This window comes from Myxine glutinosa, chromosome 9 (genome assembly GCF_964187855.1).
Source record: "Myxine glutinosa chromosome 9, kmMyxGlut1.1, whole genome shotgun sequence".
NCBI lineage: Eukaryota > Metazoa > Chordata > Myxini > Myxiniformes > Myxinidae > Myxine > Myxine glutinosa.
The window spans coordinates 129851739-129872492 of NC_136269.1; the positions used below are offsets into that span (position 1 = coordinate 129851739).

The 20754-nt window shown below is 44.1% G+C and overlaps 2 protein-coding genes across 3 annotated transcripts in view; one reads left to right on the forward strand and one right to left on the reverse strand.

Moving 5' to 3' along the window:
* Positions 1-8250: 8250 nt before the first annotated feature.
* Positions 8251-15709, forward strand: LOC144893668 (uncharacterized). Its single transcript, XM_078784914.1, has 2 exons — positions 8251-8419; positions 12808-15709. Exon 2 carries the CDS (start codon positions 13426-13428, stop codon positions 14716-14718), a length of 1293 nt encoding a protein of 430 aa, XP_078641040.1. The 5' UTR covers positions 8251-8419; positions 12808-13425; the 3' UTR covers positions 14719-15709.
* Positions 15710-18178: 2469 nt separating this feature from the next.
* LOC137434930 (adenylosuccinate synthetase isozyme 1 A) overlaps positions 18179-20754 on the reverse strand; it is an 89593-nt gene continuing 87017 nt past the window's right edge. For both annotated transcript variants that reach the window (XM_068128169.2, XM_078784913.1), the window contains one exon: positions 18179-19191. In XM_068128169.2, the coding sequence (XP_067984270.1) occupies positions 19139-19191 (53 nt within the window). In that variant the 3' untranslated portion in view covers positions 18179-19138. The remainder of the gene's footprint in view (positions 19192-20754) is intronic.

The following is a 20754-nucleotide window of genomic DNA, read 5'->3' on the forward strand; positions in this document are numbered from 1 at the left end:
GCGGGGGTTGGCCTTTTTCGGGGACCGTGGTTGTTGTTGTTTTTTTGGTCCCCTTTTTGAAGCAATGTTTTACGGCCGGATGCCCTTCCTGACGCCAACCCTTTTTGTCGCCTTTTTACGACAAACAGGGAATTACCAGTGAACTGGTACTCAATTTGCCGACCTCGGAAGGATGACAGGCTGAGTCAACCCCCTGGCGTTAATTCAGCGATTGACCGGGATTCGAACCCAGGATCCTAGGATCCTAAGCCCTCACCCTAGCCGCTTGCCCAACACCAGGGCAACACCAACACCAGGGCACCAGGGCACCAGGGCACCAGGGCACCAGGGCACCAACACCAGGGCAGGATGGCTAGGCACCATCACTATAATCTCTATCATCCCCATAATCCTGATCAATACCATCCCTATCACTATAATCTCTATCATCCCCATAATCCTGATCAATACCATCCCTATCACTATAATCTCTATCATCCCCATAATCCTGATCAGTACCATGCCCATCACTATAATCTCTATCATCCCCATAATCCTGATCAATACCATCCCCATCACAATAATCTCTATCATCCCCATAATCCTGATCAACACCATCCCCATCACTATAATCTCTATCATCCCCATAATCCTGATCAACACCATCCCCATCACGATAATCTCTATCATCCCCATAATCCTGATCAATACCATCCCCATCACTATAATCTCTATCATCCCCATAATCCTGATCAACACCATCCCCATCACTATAATCTCTATCATCCCCATAATCCTGATCAACACCATCCCCATCACTATAATCTCTATCATCCCCATAATCCTGATCAACACCATCCCCATCACGATAATCTCTATCATCCCCATAATCCTGATCAATACCATCCCCATCACTATAATCTCTATCATCCCCATAATCCTGATCAACACCATCCCCATCACTATAATCTCTATCATCCCCATAATCCTGATCAACACCATCCCCATCACGATAATCTCTATCATCCCCATAATCCTGATCAATACCATCCCCATCACTATAATCTCTATCATCCCCATAATCCTGATCAACACCATCCCCATCACTATAATCTCTATCATCCCCATAATCCTGATCAATACCATCCCCATCACTATAATCTCTACCATCCCCATAATCCTGATCAATACCATCCCCATCACTATAATCTCTATCATCCCCATAATCCTGATCAATACCATCCCCATCACTATAATCTCTATCATCCCCATAATCCTGATCAACACCATCCCCATCACTATAATCTCTATCATCCCCATAATCCTGATCAATACCATCCCCATCACTATAATCTCTATCATCCCCATAATCCTGATCAACACCATCCCCATCACTATAATCTCTATCATCCCCATAATCCTGATCAACACCATCCCCATCACTATAATCTCTATCATCCCCATAATCCTGATCAACACCATCCCCATCACTATAATCTCTATCATCCCCATAATCCTGATCAATACCATCCCTATCACTATAATCTCTACCATCCCCATAATCCCGATCAATACTATCCCTATCACTATAATCTCTACCATCCCCACAATCCTGATCAACACCATCCCCATCACTATAATCTCTATCATCCCCATAATCCTGATCAATACCATCCCTATCACTATAATCTCTACCATCCCCATAATCCTGATCAATACCATCCCCATCACTATAATCTCTACCATCCCCATAATCCTGATCAATACCATCCCCATCACTATAATCTCTATCATCCCCATAATCCTGATCAATACCATGCCCATCACTATAATCTCTATCATCCCCATAATCCTGATAAATACCATCCCCATCACTATAATCTCTATCATCCCCATAATACTGATCAATACCACCCCCATCACAATCACTATAATCTCTATCATCCCCATAATCCTGATCAATACCATCCCCATCACTATAGTCTCTATCATCCCCATAATCCTGATCAATACCTTCCCCATCACTATGATCTCCAATCATCCCGATCACTATCATCCCCATCATCCTGATCAATACCATCCCCATAACTATCACTATAATCTCTATCATCCCCATAATCCTGATCAATACCATCCCCATCACTATAGTCTCTATCATCCCCATAATCCTGATCAATACCATCCCCATCACTATAATCTCTACCATCCCTATAATCCTGATCAATACCATCCCCATCACTATGATCTCCATCATCCCGATCACTATCATCCCCATCATCCTGATCAATACCATCCCCATCACTATCACTATAATCTCAATCATCCCCATAATCCTGATCAATACCATTCCCATCACTATGATCTCCATCATCCCCATCACTATGATCTCCATCATCCTGATCACTATCATCCCCATCATCCTGATCAATACCATCCCCATCACTATGATCTCCATCATCCCAATCACTATCATCCCCATTATCCTGATCACTACCATCCCCATCAACCTGATCACTACCATCCCCATCATCCCGATCACTATCATCTCCATCATCCCGATCACTATCATCCCCATCACTATCATCTCCATCATCCCGATCGCGATCATCCCCATCATCCCACTCACTATCATCCCCATCATCCTGATCACTACCATCCCCATCACTATCATCTCCATCATCCCGATCACTATCATCTCCATCATCCCGATCACTATCAATCATCCTGATCACTATCATCCCCATCATCCTGATCACTACCATCCCCATCACTATTATCTCCATCGCTATCATCCCCATCGCTATCATCCCGATCACTATCAATCATCCCGATCACTATCATCCCCATCATCCTGATCACTACCATCCCCATCATCCCGTTAACTATCATCTCCATCATCCCGATCACAATCATCTCCATCATCCCGATCACTATCATCCCCATCATCCTGATCACTACCATCCCCATCACTATCATCTCCATCCCCATCACTACCATCCCCATCACTACCATATCCATCCCCATCACTATCATCCCCATCATCCTGATCACTACCATCCCCATCACCTTGATCACTACCATCCCCATCACTATCATATCCATCATCCCGATCACTATCATCCCCATCATCCTGATCACTGCCATCCCCATCACTATAAACCCCATCATCCCAATCACTACAATCTCGATCATCCTGATCACAACCATCCCCATCACTATCATCTCCATCATCACGATCACTATCATCCCCATCATCCTGATCACTATCATCTCCATCATCCCGATCACTATCATCCCAATCACTATCATCCCCATCATCCTGATCACTACCATCCCCATCACTATAAACCCCATCATCCCAATCACTACCATCCCCATCACTATCTCCATCATCCTGATCACTATCATCCCAATCACTACAACCCCCCTCATTCTGATCGCTACCATCCCCATCACTATCATCTCCATCATCTCAATCACTATCATCTCCATCATCCCGATCACTATCATCCCCATCATCCTGATCACTACCATCCCCATCACTATCATCTCAATCACTACAACCCCCCTCATCCTGATCGCTACCATCCCCATCACTATCATCTCCATCATCCCGATCACTATCATCTCCATCATCCCGATCACTATCATCCCCATCATCCTGATCACTACCATCCCCATCACTATCATCCCAATCACTACAACCCCCCTCATCCTGATCGCTACCATCCCCATCACTATCATCTCCATCATCCCGATCACTTTCATCTCCATCATCCCGATTACTATCATCCCCATCACTATCATCCCAATCACTACAACCCCCATCATCCTGATCACTACCATCCCCATCACTATCATCTCCATCATCCCGATCACTATCATCCCCATCATCCTGATCACTACCATCCCCATCACTATAAACCCCATCATCCTAATCACTACAATCTCCATCATCCTGATCACTACCACCCCCATCACTATCATCTCCATCATCCCGATCACAACCATCCCCATCACTATCATCCCCATCATCCTGATCACTACCATCCCCATCACTATCATCTCCATCATCCTGATCACTATCATCCCAATCACTACAACCCCCCTCATCCTGATCGCTACCATCCCCATCACTATCATCTCCATCATCCCGATCACTATCATCTCCATCATCCCCAACACTATCATCTCCAGCACTATCATCCCCATCACTATCATCTCCATCATCCCGATCATTATCATCTCCATCATCCCGATCACGATCATCATCATCCCGATCACTATCATCTCCATCATCCCGATCACTATCATCTCCATCATCCCCATCACTATCATCTCCATCATCCCGATCACTATCATCTCCATCACTATCATCTCCATCTTCCCCATCACTATCATCTCCATCATCCCGATCACTATCATCCCCATCATCCTGATCACTACCATCCCAATCATCTCCATCATCCTGATCACTACCATCCCCATCATCATCATCTCCATCATCCTGATCACTATCATCACCATCATCCTGATCACTACCATTCCCATCACTATCATCTCCATGGAACCTCCATGCATGGCTTGCAGACTTCCTCTCTGGTCGTAGGCAACGTGTGGCCCTGAATGGGTTTCTCTCATCTCCCCTTCCTGTTCAGGCTGGAGTTCCCCAAGGTAGTGTTCTGGGCCCTGTGCTTTTTCTGGTCTTCATTGATGATTTCTCCGATTCTGTGGAAAATACATATTTTTGCTGACGATTCCACCCTCTGCTGCTCCATTCCTCATCCCTCAGATCGGCAGTCTGCAGCCTCCTCACTCTCTGCAGACCTGGACAAAATCACAAACTGGTCAAACAAGTGCAACATGTCTTTCAATCCTGACAAATCTCACTCTCTTACGATGTCTCTCCGAAAAGACCGTCTGGACAACCCTCCCATCTACTTTCTCAACAACCTCCCAAAGAAGCCCACGTCTCACTCAAGCTTTTGGGTCTCACTATCTGCCATGATCGTTCCTGCGAAAACCACATTTCCAAGCTGGCCTCCAAAGCCGTTCGCCGACTGGGCATCCTCCGTCGTGCGAAGTCCTTTCTGGGCACTTCTGAGCTCCTCACCACATACAAAGCTTTCATCCGCAGCTTGATGGAACACTGGCGTCACTAGGGGGGTGCGGAGGGTGCGGACCGCACCGGGTGACACTATCAGAGGGGGTGACACCAAATGTTAGCAGTGTCAAGGCTTTCCGATCTTGCGATATTATCAATTGAAAGTGAGTTGGCGAAAGGCATTGATTTCGACGAAGTGATTCACAAGTTCGCAGCTTTTCAGGCCAGGAAAGGAAAGTTCTGAATGAGTCGAGATGTTCACCAAGTGCTGAAATGCTTGTGTATTTGTTCCTGTTTATTTTTATGGTATTATTTCATTTATGAGTATATTTCCATATGCATTTGTCTACAGGTTCGACATGATTTGGGCCGTTATTGATGATGCAAACCTAATCCATTAATGTATCTCATGCAACAATAAAGTTTAACGTTAAAATCGACATAATTTTGATGTAGTTCTTAAACGTTTTTACTTCGAATTCTGTTGTTTTCTTACCGAAACTATGTAAATGTAAATACATTTAGGCTGTGCGTATGATATTGTAATTTAAAGGTGTAATTTTAATTTTGCTAGTTGTTTATGTCACCACTATTGCCATTACATTCAGTGACATACGGGAATTACGATTTACGAGTAACATTAGCACAAAAAACATTACGAAGGATTCTGTATGGTCTGGTACGGGAGGAGGTCCATGTAGTCAGGTTCACTATGTTTTTTCGTTCAAATTTTTTGGAGATTAGCAAAACTATACATTTTTGGAATATTTAGAGCATGAGGAACCCAAAAATTAATGTTGGTATTTGCATAGACACCTTTGCGAAAATGACATTGAGGACAGTGATGAAGATCTGTAAAAGCATATTCCTGAACGGTATAGACCTAGTAGATCCTGTGTATGGGACTTATAGTTCAATCTGATACTAACAAGGCCGCTTTCTTGCTTTATAAACCCATACCTATAACTTCAAAGGACTTGCAATATCATGTATTATGTTAAATACAGTTATATCATAAATATAAAGACAATGGTTTTCAATTACCATTGTTTGTTGCTTTTCTATAATCCTGAGCACTATTTTGAGGCCTTTATTGGATTCCTTCACCCAGAAAACATAGGATTACTATATTGAATTAAGTTTCTAGGTTGACTAGAAGCCGAGATAGCGCAAAATACGTATTTTATGGCGGCCATTTTGAAAATCCTAAATCTGTGTCTATGCAAATGCCAACATAGATTTTCGGATTCTCCATGCTCTGATGATTCCAAAAATGTACAGGTTTGCTAATCTCCAAAAATTTTGAACGAAATTATATTTGTTAACATAGTGAACCTGACTAATGGGGGGGGGGGGGGGGGCACCATGAGTTACCGCACTAGGTGACACCAACCCTAATGACGCCACTGCAGATGGAATACTGCTCTCTCCTCAGGGCTGGTGCTCCTGCTTCACACTTACCTCGGCTTCACGCTTTAGAAACCAAAGCTTTCAGAATCATTGGTATCTACAGGTCTACTGACCTACAGGTCGCACAAGATCTGCCTGCAACCCTCTTCTGGTGAAAATGCCAAAATCAAGACTCTCTGCTCACCTTCACTCTTTCATTCCTCTTCTCCCGCCGCTGGAACAAACTCCCTCACTCTCTTCAATCCCACTCCTCCCTCCAGGTCTTTAAAACAGCTGTTCACCACCATCTCTTATCTTCCCCCATCCAAAACCTTGATCTTTTCTACCCCCGTTAATTCACCCCAGATCCACTTTTTTGATATACCAACTTCTTTTCCTGGAAGTCCTAGAAGTGTCCATGTGTTTTTTTTACCTCTCCCACCCACCTTTCCACGCCTCCTCCACCTCCCACAGATCTCCCGATGTCCCTGCTCTCAAATGTTGTACTTGTGTGCTTCCCCCTCTCTCCCCATCTTGTCTCCCGCTCCCTTTATTTCGTCTTATGTGTCCGTTTTTTGTTGTAATTAATGTTAGCTCTTACACGAGCCTCGATGTTGTATCCAAAAAAAATAATAACTCTCCCGTGATGAAGCTGATTCTGAGGGCTTTTCACTCGCTCACCACAGGTTCTGTGTTCTACATTCCTTTCCGGTCTATCACCTAGCTACCTCCAGGTCTTTAAAACAGATGTTCACCACCATCTGTTCAGCAGCCCCATCCAAAACCTTGATCTTTTCTTCCCCTGTTAATACACCCAAAATCTACTGTTGTTGTTCTCCACTGTTGTTGTGCTTGTGTGCTTCCGTCTCTCTCCCTTCTCGTCTCCCACTCCCTTTATTATATGTTTTATGTTTATATATTTATGTTTTTATGTGTTCGTTCTTCCACAAACCTCGACTTTGTATAAAAAATAAAAAGACAATGAGCCATGTTTCAATTTTTTCCATGGAGCAGTTTCAGAGATATACAGGTGCAGAGGTTTTCCAAGATGGCACTTGTACCACGTGACCTATGACATCATAATTATCACAAAGTTCTACAGGAGACGCTCTTATGGTGAAAATTTCTTGTCAATCAGACCAACTGTTGCCGAGAAAATGAATTTTCAAAATGCAGACATCCACTTACGCCATACGTACTAACAGATCGCTTAACCCCGCTTTTCGCTTTGTAAGCGCAGGGTAATATTAATCATTATGGAGTATTGTGACATTATGGAGTATTGATTAACCCTGGTGTTGGGCTAGACCCTGGTGTTGGGCTAGCGGCTAGGGTGCCGGCTTAGGATCCTAGGATCCTGGGTTCGAATCCCAGTCGTCAATCGCTGAATTAACACCAGGGGGGTTGACTCAGCCTGTCATCCTTCCGAGGTCGGCTAATTGAGTACCAGTTCACTGGTAATTCCCTGTTTGTCGTTAAAGGCGGCAAAAAGGGTTGGCGTCAGGAAGGGCATCCGGCCGTAAAACATTGCTTCAAACAGGGGACCGAAAAACAACAACAACCACGGTTCCCGAAAAAGGCCAACCCCCGCGTTGCGGGGAAAAATGGCCTCTAAAGGTGGTTTTTTTTTTTATGGAGTATTGTGACAGGCCTAATCGAGGGAAGACATTCTAAGGGTTGTAACCGAATTTCATGAGTGCATTGAAATGTCTTCTGTCATTATTTTTCGTGCTGGCCATTTTAAGACGTGTGGAATTTTGCCTCCATCTTACCAACAGAGAGGAGGAGTTACAGTCCGTTTGCTCAGTTACCCTGCCATTTCACTCAGTGGAGGAAGGAGAGGGGAATAGCTGACTGGACGCACGACTCTATTCTACTCTATCACGACCTTGCTCCAGTGAGGAGGAATAAAGGATCTTGGGCTTCGCTGAGCGTGTCCAATGCAATGTGAGATCCCATGAAGAAGGGGTTAGGAGGGGTGAAAAGGTAGGGACCCTAAAATAGAAAAGCTATGGCAAACGTGGTGATACCAAGCTCGCTCCCTCGGTCTGCTTTTTGCGATTAGTGCCACATTCACCACAGTGACTGTCTTCTCTTCTCTATGCAATCCGTAGCCACATGATGCATACAAAAGGCAAAGCATATCTTGTGGGCAGCTGTGACCACGTCACTTTGACAGCACCTCATGGACTCAGTTGAGTTCATGAGTTGCTGTCAAAGTACATACCTGCTCAAATTTTGCAGGGCCTCCGAAGGGCCGATCAGGTGCACTACAGAGCATACTTTCTGATGTGTTCTTGGTATTTCTCACCCTCAGAGATAGATTCTCTCGGCTCCCATAAACAGAATCGTGCAAGCTCCTTGTCAAAGTCCATGTCACGGACAAAGGCCTATAAGGAAAGGTTTCGTGTGTTGTATTTTAAGCATTTTGGCTTGCACAGAGAATGAATATACAGTGCCTTGAGAAAGTATTCACACCCCTTGACTTTTTCACATTTTCTGTGTTAGCCTGAATTTAAAATGGATTAAATTGAGCTTTTTGTCACTGATCTACACATAATACCCCATAATGTCAAAGTGGAATTTTATTTTAGAAATTTTTACAAAATATATATATTTTAAATAGCTGAATGCACCCGGCGTTGCCCGGGGTCTTTTTGAATGAATTTAATCTTCTGGACATAGGTCTGACGCGAGCACAGTATCAGTTAGTGCTCAACGATTCCTTGTTCTTTCTTCTGTCCGGCCCCGCGAGAGAGAATTTTGAAAGCATGTGTTGCAATCAGTCAGATATTCCTATTAAGTGCATAAGTTGTACTTCAAGAGAATTTTGAAAGAAGATTTATTGCAAAATGGGCCCAGCCTGGCCGAGGCGGCCTCGCCACCTAGCCTATAACATTCCCGGGGTCCGTCCCGACATTTTTTTATTTCAGAGGTTTCCTCCTATCTTTCACCGTTCAGGAGATTAGTGCGTGCAGACAAACAACCAAACAAAAACTTTCTTTTATATACATAAATAGATGAAAGAGAAATATCGAATGTACACAGGTATTCAACCCCCTGAGCCAATACTTCGTAGAAGCGCCTTTGGCAGTGATTACAGCTTTGAGTCTTCTTGGGTATGTGTTCTGTCAGCTTTGCACATATGATTTGGGGAGTTTTTCCCTTTCTTCCTTGCGGATTTGCTCAAGCTGTGTTAAGTTGGATGGGGAGTGTCGGTGAACAGCAATCTTCAAGTCTTTCCACAGATTCTCAATGGGATTCAAGTTTGGGCTTTGCTGGGGCACTCAAGGACTTTCATGTTCTTGTTCTGAAACCATTCCAGTGTTGCTTTGGCTTTATGCTTGGGGTCATTGTCATATTGGAACGTAAATCTTAACCGCAGTCTAAGGCCTTTTGCAGCACTCTGAAGCAGGTTCATCCCAAGGATTTGCTTGCATTTAGCTCCATCACCTCTATCCTTACAAGTCTCCCAGTCCCTGCCACTGAAAATCATCCCCATAACATGATGCTGTCACCAACATGCTTCACAGTAGGGATGCTGTTAGCCTTGCTCGGTTTCCATCAGACATTGCACTTTACAATCAGGCCAAAGAGTTCCATTATTGTCTCATCAGACCACAATCATTTGCCTCATGCTCTCAGTCTTTCATGTGCCTTTTTGCAAACTCCACGTGTGCTATCATGTGCCTTCTTCTCAGGAGTGGCTTCCGTCTGGCCACTCTCCCATGAAGCCTAGATTTGTGAAGTCCTGCAGAGACTGCTCTTGGGAAACTTCAACACTCTAGATATTGTTTTATACCATCCCCAGATCTATGCCACCTCACGATTCTATCTCAGAGTTCAACGGACAGTTCGTTGGACTTCATCGTAGAGTTTCTGCTCTGGCATGCAGTGTCAGCTGTGGGACCTTATATAGAAAGGTGTGGTTATTTATAAATCGTGTCCAATCAATTGAAATGGCCACAATGTGGACTTCAATTAAGTTGTAGAGACATATTGTTGCGGATCTCCGACGTCGGCTCTCCCCTTATCAAGAGGGGGTTAATCCCCTTGTCCTTTATCTGGCCGACGCGATCCTGAAGTTATCACGTTCCTTCCGGTCGGTGTTAAATAGGGTTGTTGGTCGAATTTAGTCCTATTACCTAATTACTAACACCGACCGTGAAGCAAGGAAATAACTCCCGCCCGAATCACGGATATCAGGTGGAAACGCCGAGCGGATAGCGATCCACGATCCGAGCTGTTAACAATGGCTAACCCGATTATAGCGGTTGGGATCGTGCCACGTTTACCCAATGGAGAAAAGACTAGGATGATCGGATTAAGGAGAAACCAGGAATAACAAGGAATTTATTAACAATGTACAAAGAAGAGGAAAAGAAAGGAATGTACAAGGAAGAGGAAGGAAAAGTACACAGGGCAGCCTTGGACAGTCTTATTCTATTCCCTGGACACGGGCCCGATCGCTCTCAGACTTCAGACTCACGCGGGGATGCAGATGGTAGGATGGAAGGTCCGGCGATGGCGTTCAGGCTCCGGTCCTCGACCCGTACCAGGCGATGATGGTGGAAACCCGGCAGGCAGCTCTCCGCGTAGCGTAGGCGCGAGCGGACAATTATTGTCACGGGGAAAGGGTAAGCCGGGCCAGCGCGACTTCGTGGCTCTTGGCCGCATATGTAATATGTGTACCGCTCCCCTTCCCCAATGTCCCTCTGCACGCTGCAGTTCTTGGCAATGCGTGCCGCGCGCCCGCCCTGGGTAAGCTGGTTGCCACAGCGCGTCTCTCCCTCTCGTACTCAACTCTCGTAAAGCGCAATTCCTTCAAGTCCTGTGTAATGAGCGCTGCTGCGTAAGTTCTTAATAAGCCAACGTTCCAACAAGTCCTCTGTAATGAGCGCTGCTTCGTAAATATTCTCATCAGTCCTTCTCATGAGTCCTTGGCTTCAGTCCTTCTCATGAGTCCTTGGCTTCAGTCCTTCTCATGAGTCCTTGGCTTCAGTCCTTCTCATCAGTCCTTGGCTTCAGTCCTTCTCATCAGTCCTTGGCTTCAGTCTTTCTCATCAGTCCTTGCGAGGGCTTTGTGTTCGCGCTTTTATAAGCCAAGCCAGCGAACGCTCTGGAAGCCCAAACCATGCCTGGTCAGGCGATCTCCCCTCAGCCCTGATTGGCTGGTTATGGCTTACCGGCTCCGCCTTAATGGCTGCGTGACATGGCCGCACCTCCTCCCTTGCGCTCCGCCCCCTTTTCGGGCCTCACCTAGTGGCTTCAAGGAGCGTAACAAATTGGGAGGGCCGATGGGGCATAGACTGGAGAGCGCTTAATGGCATCACTTGGAGGGAGGCTGCCAAAATGAACAAAAGGGGCCTACTCTTATTGGTTTTACGCAACGCAGATGCAACTATTGGGAATGGCCTTATCTAAACACATACTATGGAATAACTACCGTCCTAAGGTGACCTACGTGTTGCTTGTGGCCTACCTATGGGGTGCAACCTTTAATGATGTTACTTGTGTGGGTTCTCAAAACCGCAACAATATCAAGGACGATCAAAGGAAAATTGGATGCACCTGAGCTCAATTTGGAGTGTCATAGCAAAGGGGTTGAATACTTATTGACAAGACATTTCTGCTTTTCATTTTTAATTACATTGTAAAATTTTCTAAAAAGAAAATTCCACTTTGACATTATGGGGTATTATTTATAGATTATTGACAAAAAAAATCTGAATTTAATACATTTTAAATTCACGCTGTAACACAGAAAAATGTGAAAAAAGTCAAGGGGTGTGAATACTTTCTGAAGGCACTGTACAAACACAAGGCACAAAGGACATGCTGTACTAGGGGAAATCACTTATGCAGTTACTGGATAATTGCGTACATATGTGAATGAACTCACTAAAGATGTCAGGAATGTGAAAAATTTTGCACAGTGCTTTATAATAAATAGGTTTATCTTTGTAACCAGAAATTGAATTTCTCATTGGTGAACCACACACTTCCATATAGTAAGGGAAACATATGAAAATCTGTTAACTAAATTGTTACCAAAAAATTTCTTCACCAATATGTTTGTAAAGGTGTGTAATAACATGTGTTAAAATGTTGAAGGTCAACTCCCGTGGGAAACCCAGAAAAAAAGCTGTTGAATTCGGGTACCGAAAAATTATTTTCGAGAATTTTTTTTTTTTTAATCGGCCCTTAAGTAACTTATGAGGGGTCAAATAAGGGTTTTTCATGATTCTGAGTTGATTGTTAACATTTATATTTCACCACAGACACTCCTTTGTGGAAAAATAATTTCTAAATATATCTCATTTTCTACTTTGCAGGACATGGAGTCTAGCAATATGGATGAAGACGTTACTCCACCTGTGCTCAATTGCTTCATCTGTGCACGCTCGGATACACCAGCTGAAAGGCTCATACAGGCAACTCCAAAGGGATACTCAACTTTATTGAAACAAGCAGAAACTGTCGAAAATGTTACTGTTGTGGAACGTATGAAGGAGGCTCAAAAGGAAGGAAAACTGAGGTACCACCAGAAGTGTAAAAATGATCTGTACAACAACTTTGTTGCAACCACCAAGAAGTCAGCTCAAGCATCAAAGGCAGAGAAAGAGTCATCAAAGTTGAAGAGAAGACGCACTACTTGTGAGTTCAGTTCATCAACTGGCTGCAGTTCTAGAAGATCACAGTCAGTTGACCTCCTGTATAAGGATGTATGCATTCTTTGCAACCAACCAGCCCAGCTCTAGAAAAATAATCCAGCACAAGCTAGAAAGAAATACAGAGTGCCAGATAATTTGACTGCAGATACACTGAAGGCAAGCTTGCTGAAGACAGCATGGAGTCGCGGGGATGACTGGGGCACTGAAGTCACTGGACGCCTGGAAGGGATCAACGACTTGGTAGCAGAAGAAACACTGTACCATTTGCGATGCAAACTTATGTTTGCGAGAGGTGACAGTTTGTCCAAGACTGATGAGGAAGGAAAAAGGAAGAGAGGACAGAGGAGTATTGATGAGGAGCGAGAGGCAGTTTTTATTGAATTCTGCGAATGGTTAGACTCAGAATTAGAGCATGGGGTAATGAACATGGACCAAGTCCATGAAAAGCTGCAGGAGTTTGATCAGTCACCAGAGAAGAGCCTTTCTTATTCAAAGCATTGGCTAAAGATAAAACTTCTAGAGAAATACGAAGACACCTTGTATTTCACAACACAGGAAAGAAGGGCAGATGTACTCTGTCTCAAAGATGGCACCGACAATATTCTGCGAGGGCATCATGCTAATCTTGACCATGGAGATGAGAAGACTCAGATCATAAAGATGGCACTCATGTTCATATCCAATGATATTGCCTTGATTGATTTAGGTCCAAAGTCATACCCCACCACACACAGTATGACTGACATCGATAGTCAGCTGACACTTGTTCCTGCAAGCCTTCAGATGTTCTTGAGACCGATTGTCAAGGCAGACGAAAGAGTTGCCGTTTGGGGGCAGAATTTTATTAAGGCCTGTCGACCTCGGTCTGGAGTATTGCCACACCAAATGGGGCTTGCCATACAACTTGATCATAGATTTGGGTCAAAATGGATGCTCAACAAGTTCCACCGGCTGGGATACACTGAGTCTTACACGGAGACACAAAACTACAAATACTGCTTCCTTAATAGTAGGAGTGGAGATGATGTTCCAGATACTTCTGGCACTCTTGACACCATTGTGGAGGAAACCGATGAACAGATCAATGATGAGGTTGCGGTTGATGCTGCGCTTGAGGATCAATCAGTGATGACAGCCAAAGTGAAAGCCAGTGAAAGTGAATTGTCAAGTAATGATCAGGTGGTCTTTATGGAGGTTGGGGAAACAAACAATGCAGTCACTCAGTTTGTTGGAGACAATATAGATTTAAACATTGTCTCTATTCACGGAAACACTCCCTTTCACTCAATGGGTTGGATCGAAGTCACCTCTCCGGCACCACCTTTGCCAGATCCACAGACAACAGCAGCTTTCCCCCGGGTGAAGTTGAAGGCACTCGACAAAGCTAAGATCCTGAGAGGAACTGAAGTAAAGATTATTCCATTTACGAACAGGAAACAGATAGGAACGAACGCGATCATGTTTCTCCCCCTCGCTGAGCTTTCCTCCTCCCTGGCTCATGATCAGCCACTCCTCACTCCAGGTGACACACTCTGGGCAGCGGGGTGGGTGATCAAAGCCAACACTGGATGAGCCAGTTCCAACACTGGACCCCACGGCTCCTGAGGAGCTATTGCAGTTCACGAGCTGTAATTGTCATGGAGATTGCAACAACCGGCGATGCAGCTGCAAGAAGAATGGGGTCACGTGCATCTCGGCCTGTGGAGTCTGTAATGGAATTACATGCAGAAACTGCAGTCATGATGTTGTTGAGTCTGAAGAAGACATAGACAATGACTGTTGAAACTTCTGACATTGTGAATGAGAAATAACTCTTGAGTATTATATATGTATGTGAAATAAAAGCTACTTTGTGTGTAAATGTAAAAGTGAAAATATAAATGTTAACAATCAACTCAGAATCATGAAAAACCCTTATTTGACCCCTCATAAGTTACTTAAGGGCCGATTTAAAAAAATAAAAATTCTCGAAAATAATTTTTCGGTACCCGAATTCAACAGCTTTTTTTCTGGGTTTCCCACGTGAGTTGAACTTCAACATTTTAACACATGTTATTACACACCTTTACAAACATATTGGTGAAGAATTTTTTGGTAACAATTTAGTTAACAGATTTGTGAAATATCTCATAAAATGCCCTTACTAATAGCTTTAGAAGCTAAATGGTATGAAGTTAAATTTGCGATTCAATTGCGGGGAGAATAAATCGCTCGGCTTCTTCAAGGTTAGATGGTTAAAAAAAAAAGGTCCTTAGGATCGCGGGACATAACACGTGTGAGCTGAGAAGGCAGTCAGGGTTTTGAGTTTTGTGGAACATCTGGGATTAATGATAAAATTGTGTCAGAAGTGGGAACCAACTAGCCTCGAGATTCAAACTAAAGTGGTATTTCAATTATTACATTTGAAATTATGTCACTTTCAAAACTAATCAATTGCGATTTTAAACCTATTACTCGCACCGTAGAGCCAGGGGAAATGGGTGTTGAGTAGGTGGCTTTCGATTTGTCACAGGTAGAGAGGGAAGAAGCTTCACAAAGAGTAGGTGGTACCATTGGAGATGGAGCCAGGTGTCATAATCTGGATAAAAAGGAATAAGGGAGTCCATCCAAAAATTGTCATCTAAAAAGGAAGCAAGTGTCCAAAATTTGAATCCTGAGAGCGAAGATGGTGGGAGAAAAGCAGAGTCAGTTTGGATGACTATGAAGCACCTTTGTCTTTTGGTATACAAGATTTTGGCGGGGAGGAAACACAGTTACCAGCAAGATCTGAGTTTAAAGTAGCTAAAGGGAGGATGATGAGGACTGAGTAAAGGAAGATTAATGAGTGGTAAGGGAGTTGAGGAGGATTTGTATGGACAAAGGGGGTGGGGGGTGAGGGAGAACATGTCCGAAGAAAAAAATCAGTTTGATGAAAGCCGACATATTTGAATGGATCTGATATGGCACGTGTGTTGTACATATAGGCTGAATGTGGTGGTAAAAATTCAGAGAAAAGGAACGCCTTGAAGAAGTTCCAAACATATTTTTGAAATATTTGGGGTGGCATCAGTACACCAACAATGATCACCCGAGCAAGGCATAAAACAATTGCTGCTAGTGATTAGGGCTATCGATTTATGACATACACAGCAGGATAGAGGGGATAAAGGGAGGATGGCAGGAGAGAAAGGAGGGAGACTGGGGAGAGAAGAGAACGAGTTTGGGAGGAGATTGGAATAAAGCGAAGGAAGAGGAAGGGTGCGACGATCCTCCAACATGGAGGACTCCAGGGCAGATCTCACTCGTATGTGATGATCCTCCAGCATGGAGCACCCCAGGGGCAGATCTCACTTGTGCACGATGATCCTCCACCATGGAGCACCACCCCAAGGGCAGATCTCACTTGTGCACGATGATCCTCCACCATGGAGCACCCCAAGGGCAGATCTCACTTGTGCACGATGATCCTCCACCATGGAGCACCCCAAGGGCAGATGTCACTTGTGCACGATGATCCTCCACCATGGAGCACCCCAAGGGCAGATGTCACTTGTGCACGATGATCCTCCACAATGGAGCACCCCAAGGGCAGATGTCACTTGTGCACGATGATCCTCCACCATGGAGCACCTCAAGGGCAGATGTCACTTGTGCACGATGATCCTCCACCATGGAGCACCCCAAGGGCAGATCTCACTTGTATGCGACAATCCTCCACTATGGGGGGGGACCCAGGGGCAGATCTCCCTCGTATGCGACGATCCTCCACAATGGAGCACCCAAGGGCCAGATCTCACTCATGCACGATGATCCTCCACCATGGAGCACCCCAAGGGCAGATTTCACTCATGTGTGACGATCCTCCACTTTGGAGCACCCCAAGGGCAGATTTCACTCGTATGCAACAATCCTCCACCATGGAGCACCCCAGGGCCAGATCTCACTCGTATGTGACGATCCCCCTGCACAGACATTCACTAGAGTGACGAATATTCATGACCACGAGTAGCGCAACATCAGCAGGATCATGTGTCCACACTCAATTACACTCCAACAGCTGAGTATGTGCAGTAGTTTTTTGTCGTTGTGAAAGAGTGTCATAACCAAACTGCACTTTGCAATCTGGCTCCTTGGCCAAAAAGTGCAATTTATATTTTTTGCTTTCCTCCTGCGTACCTACACAAAATGGACCATCATCTCACTTTGAACAGCACACATCGGTAAAACTGGAGGTAATTTTGTGCGGCAGTAGAGGGGAAGTACATCAAACAGGGAAATAGGTTTGAATATCTGGGGGAGAGTGGGAGGGTGGGAGGGTAAGGGGGGGAACAGTGACTGAGGATGGCAAGTCATAGGCAGAGGTGCAGAAGAGGAATCAGGTTTGTGTGAATGCATGGAGGAGGGTGGAAGGAGTAATGGCACACAGAAATAAATCAAGGAAATTAAAAGGGAAGGTTTTGGTGACTTGTGTAATGCCGGCCTACCTTTACGGTCGTGAAATGGTGGCAATGACAGAGAGACCAACAGAGGTTGCAAGTCTGCAAGAAAAACTGGGCCAGGAGGAATGCAGGAGTGACGAGGATGGATGAACTGAGGGAGGAGATTGATGTGCAGATGAGCTCGACGGGGAGATTGGTAAAAAGCCAACTGAAGTGGGCCTGAAGTGGAACACATGGTGTGTATGGAGGAAGAGGGAATGGCAGAGAGAGTGGATAGGTTGATAAAGCAAGGCAGGAGAAAAAGAGGCAGATTGGGGATGAGATGGGAAGATTGTGTGAGGGATATCAATAAGGTGGGGGTGATTGGAAAGTGGAGAGAGATGGCTGAGGAGAAGGGGCAGTGGAGGAATATCGTGGTCGAGGCAGGGCAGAAGATTGGTACTATTTGACCTCAACCCTTATAAAGGCAAGAGAAGGAGAAGACGTAGACTCTTGAATGGATGTCTTACGCGACAAAGTTGGGGAACGCCCAAACCTATCAGGCAAGAAAGGCGTAACTTTCATGACAATCATTCTAATTACATTTTTAAAGAACAATCATTTCTTTAATTACACATTTTTAAAAACAAATTTATTCCAGTATTAAACAACCACCTTAACACATCCATGCGAGTGGCTTAAAATAACCCAACAATATGCAGCAATGAGACCATTTTTAAAAAGTCATAGAGTCACCCGTGACGTACGCGCACCAAGACTGAGTGCACAGTTTGCTAAATGTGTCGGTGTGTAACAAATTAGCAGCATGAGGATCGCTCCTCATTACTCAACCACTAACGACATTGTGGCACAGAAACCAGGAAGTGCAAAGCTTCAGAAAAACACACACCTCTCTTTCCTTGCAAGTTCTCGATACGATGTGAACATCCAATGGTTAACAAAAATTATTTTACATTCTGAGCTTTTACAAAGCATAGGGCACCGAGTGTGCCCATTTAAACGTATTAACCTTTAATTATTACCCTCTCATCAACTCCTGTTTTTAGAACTTAGTGGTTTGGCAATATGTGCTTTTTGCTTTAAAACGACCTTACTAATCCAGCACAATTAAGACAGCGTTAGCGATCTCGAACCACTTTTGCCATCGATACAAATCGAGCACAGAACCAAACATTCCCTTAACCATTGCCAGTGTTAAATAACTGGTTATATTTGTAACTTTAAAGTCAAGCAACTATGAATAAACCCAATCACTACCCGAGGTAAATACAATCAAAGCTAAAATAAAATTTAAAAAATAAACAATTTTGTAGTTGAATGAAGCCAAATGTCAAGTGCTTCTTTTCAGGAGGTTATGGCACTGCTCCAATGGTGGCAACAATACAAACATGGCATGCACAAATTCTGCGGATTAAGGCCATGCGATGATGCATGGCCCGAATGAAAGCAGCAGAGGGCCTACATCCGTGGCACAGTCTAAGAATATGGCCTTAAAAAAGAGACTTTCCATTCATTCCCTCCCCAGCATGTGTAATTGGCTCATCGTCGAGTGACGCTTCTTGTGCTGCTCCAGGCTAGAAGAGGCGAATCATCGATTCCCGATCCTTACCAACTCCCACCCACTTGACTGAAAGAAAAAAAAAAAAGGAAGAAGAAACAACTGGAGGTTATTAATTGGAAAAAGACAGACACAAAGACGATTTAAAAATATGTAGGTTGGAATGGAAGAAGACAGATAATGGTGGGCTGCAACACTGATGAACTCAAGGAAAGAATGCAATTAAAGATATGGCGGCAACTTCACAGATAAGAGAAGAGGAACAAAGCAGTGCAGGTGTACACATGAAGCAGGCCGAGAGTTTAAAGGTGCTAAGGGTTCTTGGTAAACACATTTAATCTGGTAGAGCTGCAGGGAGACAGAGAGAAAGGGGTATCTGAGGTTCATACCGAGTATTTTGTGCAGTTTCCAACTGTGCACTCCAGGCATTGTTGTACTGGATAGTTATTTTTGGGTGAATATTAAAACCGACAGCACTTCCAAGGACAGACAGTGGTGAATATTGGGTTCCACATAGCAAACCTTATAGTTTTCCCAACAGGTGGGAATTTATTGCAAGCAGATCTGGTGAGTGACGAGAATGCGGAAATATTATGACGCAATTTTCCCAACCAGAGTATCAACTCAACACAGTGCACTACCATAGTGTCCTGATGAATTAAATAGCTATTGAGGAGGTGCAGGCAAAGCTTTGCCTGCAGCCAACAGTAGTGACGTGTTGGACGTCCTGTCAATACTGACCAATTTAATCTGACCATTTGGATCAGGGCAAGAAAATTAAACCATATTTGTCCAAGAAAAAAAATTGCACAAAGAACTGTTTTTAGAATAAATTTGAAACCACAACACTCACTGCTTTGACTCGCTGTACCGTGGGAGGGAGGGAGGGTGTGTGTGGAAGGGGGGAGGAGGTGAGGGGGAGAGGAGAGATCCAACAGTCATCCATCATGATGATGGCTAATGTCAAAATATTTTTCTCCCTGTACCCTAATAAATTAGCCCACAGCCCTTCGTTCCATGATTATTCGATTTGTGCCTCCCTAATCACCACAACACCTCTCTATCGAAGGTAAAAGTGCTGAGGACAAGTTAAAAAGTTAAAGTAAAACAAAGACCAATTACTGTACTGAAATCCCAAGAAGGAAGCCGAACATTACAATACACACGCTCACACATATACATATGTTATATATATATATATATATATATATATATATATATATATATATATATATATATATATATATATATGTAATCTTACTATAATTCACCAAATGTCCGTATGTCCGTATGTCCGTCTGTCCGTCTGTCCGTTCGAAGGTACCGCAAAAACGGCTGAACCGATCACAACGATATTTTGGGTGGGTAATTCTGGGACCCCCTGAAGTAAAATAGGCTATATTGTTTTTCCAATTTTTCCAATTTTTCCAGATTTTCCAAACATGATGGAATAATATTTACCGATATGAACAGTGATGTGGCTTTTGTTGAAATTCTACAAATACTGTTTATTCTATGTACCAGGAGAGAGTAGATCGACTCCTGACGAACTCTTCCTATATAAACGTGCGGCTCCGAAGTAACACGGCAGCGTGTGCAAAGCGACTGAGAAACAGGTGTAGCGGCCACTTC

Bases quoted from the DNA above. Each gene is read 5' to 3' on its own strand.
- LOC144893668 (XM_078784914.1), top strand. From the start codon at position 13,426: ATGTTTGCGAGAGGTGACAGTTTGTCCAAGACTGATGAGGAAGGAAAA.